The sequence below is a fragment of the Chaetura pelagica genome, unplaced genomic scaffold, assembly GCF_000747805.2.
Source record: "Chaetura pelagica isolate M959 unplaced genomic scaffold, ChaPel_1.0 scaffold101, whole genome shotgun sequence".
Lineage (NCBI taxonomy): Eukaryota > Metazoa > Chordata > Aves > Apodiformes > Apodidae > Chaetura > Chaetura pelagica.
The window spans coordinates 5,183,946-5,192,290 of NW_009952564.1; the positions used below are offsets into that span (position 1 = coordinate 5,183,946).

At 36.5% G+C, this 8,345-nt stretch overlaps 1 protein-coding gene across 1 annotated transcript; it reads left to right on the forward strand.

Moving 5' to 3' along the window:
- The first annotated feature begins 960 nt into the window (after positions 1–960).
- LOC104384968 (T-cell receptor-associated transmembrane adapter 1) lies at positions 961–7,089 on the forward strand. The gene is made up of 6 exons (XM_009993363.1): positions 961–1,063; positions 2,012–2,014; positions 2,867–2,903; positions 4,185–4,243; positions 5,557–5,615; positions 6,823–7,089. Exons 1-6 carry the CDS (start codon positions 961–963, stop codon positions 7,087–7,089), a joined length of 528 nt encoding a protein of 175 aa, XP_009991665.1.
- The last annotated feature ends 1,256 nt before the right edge of the window (positions 7,090–8,345 follow it).

The window sequence follows — 8,345 nt, forward strand, 5'->3', positions numbered from 1 at the left end:
CTAGAAGAACATTACATATGCTCTGGGAAAAATGAAAAAATCTAGCTTCAGGCTCCTTTCAGTCATGTACTTGGCTCCGCATTTCTTTTGTCAGAGAAGGGCTTTGCAGGCCTTTTGCAGCAAAGCTGGTCATTTTGGCCATTAGGCTGTCACAAATAGGCTGTTTTCTTCAGGATGGTTTGGGATGTAAATTTTGTATGAGCTAGGTTAATTAAAGAATTAAAGAAATGAAAAAAATACAGGAAAGACCCTCCTGCACCAATGTGTTTCTAACATGACTCCAAGGAGAGGCGAGTTCAGTGCAAATGGAGGCTTTGTTCAATTAAATTGACCCACCTTTCACCAAGTGATTTTTCAGGAGCTGTTTGGGTTTTTCTTTGGAGTACGTCTGAAGGGTTCACCAGTTCCCAACTAGTGAGGATATGAATACAAGTAAGGGGTTTTAACAGGAGGTAGAAGAAAATACATAACCAACCTTTGAAATTTGCTGCATGAATTGTTAAAACCTGATTGTCATAGCTATTATTCAGAGACATTGTGAGTAAAGTGAGTTGTTTTGGCTGAATTCATCTTCAGAACTACATTCATGAACTCTAGAAATTAGTAAAAAAATTACTACAAATAGTAAAGACAATTATTCCAAAGGTATTTTCTAAGATCACCTTTTCCTTTTTGGTAATTTCTGATTTGTACTGCATCTTACAGGCAAACCAATAATCCAACCTCTGGCTTTATTCCTATGAAACAGTAGTTCTGCTAACAGTTTATTGATGTTGCTTTCTTATAATTCGGCATTTGGTTTTGATATTAATTATTTAGCTTGTATTGCAATGGCTGTCACAGACTAAACAACAAAATAGCAGCTTCAATTACAGAAAGCAAAAATCAACCAGCCAGAAAGAATGCAGCAAAGCTGTTTGACAATACAAACTATACAATTACTTTATTTCAGTTACAGAAATGGAGTGCCATTTTTCTGTCTGGGGAGTTTTGGCCTTTCTGAGTTTGGCTCTGGTTGTTTCATTGATACTGAACATTTCACACTATATGAAAAATAAACAAGGTAAGTAACATTATCTCTCTCTAAGAAACGGAGTTTGAGTGTCTGTAAAGAAAGCCATCAGCGCTGGAAGATTTCAAGCCAACAAATTGTTTCTTTTCAGTCTTAAAGTTATCTTTTGTCAAGAATTATTCCAGTAGAGAGGATGCAACATAAACATTCTTAGGAGAGTCATGTATGATTACAGAATGATTGCTAACTGCCCAATGTGCTGCTAAAAACAGCTGTCCAAAGCCATTCTGTGAAGACAAATCAACAGAACATGTACAAGATGAAAAATTTAGTTCTGGCTGTATTTTTGTTTTTAAAGTGTATATTTAACATCTGAAATTTCATTTTTAGTATATTTTTAATGTAACTGGTTAAAATTTGTATTTTAATTAAAAAAAAAAATTAAGTAGTTGTACAGACACAAAATACATTTGAGTAAATGTTCTCCTCCCCGATTTCCTGAACTCTTATTTGAATTTCAGACTTTGTACACATATTATGCTTATTTGGTTCATTTTGCTGTCCATCATGGGATCCTAATGTAACTCTTAAGGCAATGTGTCACTCACAATAAGGAACTGATTTTTTCAACTTATGTTAGAGTGTGACTACAGTCATACTCTGGTTTTGGTTAAAATTAAGTATTACTTTTTTAGCAGAATTGATTATCCCAGTGCAACCCCTTTTATGCGTACAGCTCTATAGTTATCAGGTTGCACAACTCTCACTGCTCCCATTTGGGGAAAAGCTGCCTTTACCCTGGGGGAAAACTGCGCCATACGGTTATGGGTGGGCAGGCAAAGAGTGGTGGATTCAATCACGTTAGACACACATATATACATAATTGACATTGAAACAGGCTGCCCAGGGAGGTGGTGGAGACACTGTCCCAGGAGATGTTAAAAAAATGGGTAGATAATGTTTTGGGAGGTGGTTTAGTGGTTGGGGGTTGTAGGGCAGACAGTTGGACTTGATGATCTTGAATGTCTTTTCCAACCTTGATTCTATGGTTCTATGACATAAACAGAAGTTCTATGCTTATAAACTGAACTCATCAAGTATAAGAGAATGAGATTATTATAGGATATGAAAAGAGCTGCTGGAGTCTTGTGGAATGGGGAACAGGGGGTGCCTTTTTGGTCTGTCTTTTAGTGCTACTAGGCAGATATTTTTATGATGAAAAATCTTAGTCATTTACAACACTAATGTGAGCAAGGTTTTGGTCAGATTGGCTGATGCTGCATTGCTCATGGGTCAGAATTTACTGTGGTAAATTCTGGAGTCTTGGAGCAGACGATAGACAGCCAGACATTCCTGAGTTATTAATCAAGCTCTAGAAGTAAATCTCTTTGTAGCCATTGCCTCTTGGCTTCAGGTTCTTCGCCTGTGTGGATCACAGGGTATCTCTCTTTCAGAGATAAAAGCAACAGAACTAGAAAAATAAACACTTCACCTTGCAATATGAACACATGATGTGCATCTCTAGGCAGAGAAAAAGATAAGGTAGTAGTAGTAGCAGGAAACAAGGAATTAATTGCAGATGTTAGAATACATTTCTGGGCTCTTCTGAACTGATGCAGACTTTGCAGCCACAGCACACTGTTGTAACACAAAAGTTTCTTGCATAAGTCAAAAGTACCTGAGAAAAGTAGGGAGATGACTGAAGATCCTGAGAGTTAAGAGCTTTCAATTTTACTTGCTATAGCAAAATCAAAAGCATGTCAGTTGAGTCAACTACCTGAAGTCTTCTAAAACAGCACATTTTATTTTGTCCTAATTTTTTTTATATATATTTTTTTTTTACAAATTTTCCAGCTAAACTGTATAAAGACTATGAAGAAAACCGTCCAAGGTAAGTTGGGTAAAAAAGTTTCTTTCTGGGCAGAGTGAAATAAGCAATATATAAAGACAGATGGCTTTGGAGGGATAACTTGGAGGAAAATCCAGTATCTCACACAGCCTGCCTGGAAATGTCAGAGAGCAGGATGGTTGTGGAAATAAAGTTTTCTAAAGAAAACTGGAAAAAAAAAATCATGTGGGAGGGATGTACTCCAGTTATTTTATCAACAACAAAAAAAATTGCATGCTAATATAATTATATATGCTGAAGGAATTGGAGGTATTGGGCTAAACCACTATTTACTAACACTTGAAGGCAATAAACCTGTAATAATTTAAAAGTACTTTCAGAAATAATGGTAAATTATAATCTTATACTTAACACCTGTGCAGCAATAATTTAAATGTATTTACACTTTTTTTACACCTGACCTTCAAAAGCAATAAAACAGGGTCTGTTTACAGCTGCTGGATACCTCATGATCTCTTACAAGCCTGTTTCTCTTATTCAATATTAAAAAAAAACACCAACAACTAAACTATTGGAAACAGAAATGGAAGAGGTCTCATCTTAACCCTTGAAAGGCCTTGAACACCTGTTACCCAAAACCAATCCTCAAGTACAAATTTACTTGAAGATGAGAAGTCTCTATATATTACTGCCTGTTCAGTTCAAGTGTACCACTGAACAGGTGGTGTTAGATTGCATAATTTCATTCCCTTAATGAGGCACAGTAGAGTGATGCAATATGAATAAGGTTACAAAGTGCCTTGCACTAACAATTCCCAATTTACAAACATGCTTCAAAACATTTTCAAGCAACACCAGGTAATGAGACACAGAACACCATTAAAAATCCAAAACTGAACTTGACTTTGGTCGTATCTAGTTGTGTCGACATCAGTATTTTAAGTGGACTTTTAAAGAATATTGTCCCAAAAGATCGATTTAGTACTTTATATTGTATTGCAAAGCGGCCTCAGTGGACATGAACTGGGTTCCTTTCAGTGATCACTAATATTTTTAGAACTACAAACAGTAGCTTAGCAGTCTTGAGTTAAGTTTGATAAACTAAGTTATAGGAAAGACAATGTCAGGTTTTGGCTAGATAAGAAATCTCTTCAAAATACAGACTTAGCCATTTCTGCAGCTCCCCCCTTTTTCCCTGATATTTTTTAGATCACAAACAATCTGCTATTGCCGTATACGTGTAAAATGTTTAGAGTAGAACAGTGGAGTCCTAAATAAAGCGTATCCTGTGAATTAAAAGGTTATTTTCCATTCCCCTTCTAGATATAACTATCACACAGAAGATGACCCAGTTTATAGCAATCTCAATCAAAATATTTTAGGTAAGCTTCACTTTAAGAACATGTATCTGTTCAGAGCCTATTGTAAATGTATGGATAAAGGCTGAATGACCAACATTTTCGTTGTGTTTCTCAAATTGCAAACTTGAGAATCTACCCCTTTCAATTGCTGTATTAATACATATTTGGGATAGAACTGCAAATCCATCCTACTGTACTACTATTTATAAGATCAGATCTCATACGGAATTTGATTTTTTTACAGTCCAAATGTTCCTCTTCGGTCAAATACCTAAAAACCAAGAGCTTTTCAACATGTAAAACTGCACCAGCTGAAATAAAATCTTCATCCATGCATGTTAAAGCAATCTAAGGCATGTATTACACACTGTCCAGAGTCAATGCTTCCACAGAAGCTGGCAGAAAGGGACACACACCAGTGATATGATGTGGCTCTCCATAGATCAGCAGTGACACAGACAAAATCACTGAAACAAGCCCAGTGGCTGAATGGTGGGCAGACAGCTTTTTTTCTTCCTTTTTTTTTTCCTGAGCTGAAGTTAATAATCACTGGCAGAGAGGTAAAATATTAAAGGCAGTAACATCATATAACTGCATCTAGAGCTGCATATGCTGAAGGTATGTCTATTGAAGCCTTTATGGTGGTAAAGCAGTATTTAAGTAACAGGAACACAACTTTTTCGCTAGCTTTCTTTGAGGTTAAGCAAAACTAAACTGAAGGACTCAACTGTGGGGAAAAAACCAACAAAACAAACCAAACTTTTTCATACAAAGTTTGCATAAATTTAACTAAGCCAACACTCAAATACATTGACACCACAAAAGTCTGAAGACTGTAAGGGAGTAATTTCTTTTACTGATGGCTAAAATGAGATATGGCATGAGAAAACGTGCACCAAATTTACAGAAAACTGAAAGTAAAGTCAGGAACAGAATTTAATCACCAGCAGCTGCAACTCACAGCCTCTTTCTCAGACAAACAAAAGACTGCCTGTGGTGAAAAATGCGTCAGTAAGTGGTGACCCCCTAATTGCAAAATGTCCTCCTACCACTCTAAAATGATGCCCACTTAGTGAACGAGAAACTTCCCATCCATGTGAATAGGAAATTATTTTCATTTTCACAGTACATGACTCTGAATTTCTTAGCTTTATCCCAATCCATATATACAGGAAGAGCTTTCTGTGGGATTTCAAAACAGAACAAACTTCTACCAAAGTAAACTGGGGGAGCCAGTTCTGTAACAGGGAGAATCTGTTAATCTGATATTTTAAGAGTCAGTAGTGTGTCTTTATGACTAAAAAATTATTTTTTTTTACTTTGATAAATTATAGAGGAATGTTGTTACGAGCAGATGACGTCCCAGCCTGAAAGGCCAGTTAACGAGCTACAGGTATCTTTAATCTTAATTTTGGATTTCTGAATTAGGGTAATGCAGTCTGTCTCAGAGTTCTTGTGTTTATCTCATAACAACATATAACAAAAACCTTCACACTGTTCATCAGAAAAATTACCATGCATTAGTGCCTCAGTTCATCAGCAAATTCAAGCACAGACTTGACTCTTCATTCAATCTGGGTCATTAATGAAGGAGCAGAAGAATTATAGACAGCTCATTTCCATCCATATGGCATGATGAAGCTCAGTCACAGGCATGCAGATTAGGCTAAATTAAACCTGCACCTACTGCCATAGCTTATGTAAATAATTAGTTTTATTTTATTTTGGATATCAATCAAGTGAAAACACAAGCTGCATCACATGATAATCATGACTTTGACTAGCTCTCTTCTGCCCAGCACAAATCTATATGCTTTACCAAATGAAAGAAGACTTCTTCTATTGACTTTGGTTTTGTTAAGATGCCTGGATGGCTAAAAGCATGCAAGCTTCAACTGAAATTGGTCTGCAATTGAAGCATTCCTAGCATCAATTTCCTGAGTTGATTTCCAGGTATTTCACAAGGACCAATTTCTAGCTTCTCTCTGAGGATACTTCTGGGGGGATAGAAACATCCTTTTTTTTTGTCTAGATATTTGTTTTCACTAACTTCACGGAGAAAGAATGATCCATGAAAATTCCCCTGTCAAAAGTGCTTCACAATTTGGCTTGAAAAAACACAGAAAAGCAGGGGAAAAGACACACGAAACATACATTTTGTACTGGAAATGAGATCATATATATAGACAAGAACCACATCTGCACAGGAGAAGCCGGAGAAAAATGCTGTTGCTAATAACTGGTTTCTAATTAAAAAAAAAAAAAAGAGTGGGAAGATCAGGTCAAATGTCTTGCATCGCAAAGAACTTGGATTGATTATATAAGCTACTGTCATTCCCAAAGAATCTTTCCACTCATACCTTGATGAGTTTTTCTTTACTGATGTTATCCTAAGAACCTGATTAATTTACCACCAGCTTATGTTGGTCTGTTTTCTGCACTGCCACAGCTTAATCATTTGTACTTTTAATGAGTTAATTTACATTTAGTTTGGGTAAACTTCAGCCACTGTTATGATTACAGTGTAGACATAGTGAGAGACGTAATTTTAAAGCAAGCATAACTACTGAATGTTAAATATAAAGTGAATTTCCATCTAGGTGGAGTCTGCCAATCAGATGTGTTATGCCTCACTTGATCACAGTATCAAGGGAAAACACAGAAAACCAAGGAGGAAGAAAGACCCTTCATTAGAGAACGATGAAGCAGAAAGATCATCTAACCCCAGCACGATGGCTTCCAAAGTTTGCATTTACCTCAACAGTGAGCAGCTGGCTGCTGAAGACACAGCACACATAGAAGCTGTTCATGATGATCCCATCAGATTAATGGGTTTGATTCGTACTACAAAAGGAGAGAACATTTGAAGTGGCTCAATGAACTAAATATGTAACCAGAAAGTGAGATCTGCTTGTTCATTCTGGAGGAACAGTGAATGCTTGGAGACGATATCCTGACAAATTAACATACCAAGCAATGATACCACATGGGTAAGTTAGGTGTTCCAGTGTGTCCTCCAAGCACACTTACAGACTAAGCAAGAAGGAAAAATCCAGACTGCCAATTTGAAGGACCTGCCCTTCTGAAGACATTTTAAAAGGGAGTTTTAGAAGGTGGTATCTCAGCATTCACATGGTACTGGTTCCAGTAAAAATTGATCCTTTGCTTAAAACAACGTTGAACTTTCAAACAGCCCTAAAAGATCTGTTCTGTTGTCTGTAGAACTCTAGCAGGTATAACTGTTCTATATGGATATTAACAATACTTTTGGAAGTACACTTAACAATTTAGTTTTTTTCCCCAATTAAAACCTGATCTGCTGTTCAACACTGTGTACTTTTCCACTGCGATTGGTCTACGGTAATAACACAATGTACATAAAGCTGTTTGGAGAACAGTTTAACAGCTTGTTTAAAGTCGTAATTGTACATCTTGTAAGATTTAACAACATCCTTATATACCTTTAGTTTTCTTCTGTGAGTGATACCAGAATACATCTCTAATCTCAGCTCCTCTACTAACATAATGTATCCAGCCATACTTAAGAGTTCACAAATATATTAGCAAATTGTCTGTAACAATAAAGCTCCTAGGCAGGATTTTTTTTTTCTAATGTTCTACATGATGTTTAAATTCCTATCAGGCTTTACATTGCTATTGTTACCAACTATTTTACAAAAGTAGAAAGGGCCTTTCCCCTCCCCCCCCCAAAAAAAAAAGTGCATACTGTGTGCACATCCATCTTAAGACTTTTAAATCATAATTTTGTATATTGGGGATTTATTTTTCTAATCTATGTGTCATTAAGTAGCAGCAGAAGAAACAGTAAGGCATGTTGATGCAACATGCTTACCTCTAGGTGCCAGACAGTTCTGCCTTCTCAAAAAAAGGTTATTAGTGCCTTTAAAATCCACACAGAGCAGAGTGTCAAAGAGCTTGAAGATCCCAAGCACATAAGAGAGCACTGCAAATGCTTCATGTCCTGAAGGCAAAAGCCCCAGAAGGAGGTACAAGAAGCAAAGCAAACAAAAAGTCCATAGCACAAAAAGCCAACGCTTCTAAAGGCAGAATTGGATGTACATGTCCAGAGGTGGAACAAATTTATTATGAAAAACAAATTATC

Bases quoted from the DNA above. Each gene is read 5' to 3' on its own strand.
- LOC104384968 (XM_009993363.1), top strand. From the start codon at position 961: ATGGAGTGCCATTTTTCTGTCTGGGGAGTTTTGGCCTTTCTGAGTTTG. The intron at 2,904-4,184 runs GTAAGTTGGGTA...TTCCCCTTCTAG, and splicing joins TATGAAGAAAACCGTCCAAG to ATATAACTATCACACAGAAG. The intron at 5,616-6,822 runs GTATCTTTAATC...ATTTCCATCTAG, and splicing joins GGCCAGTTAACGAGCTACAG to GTGGAGTCTGCCAATCAGAT.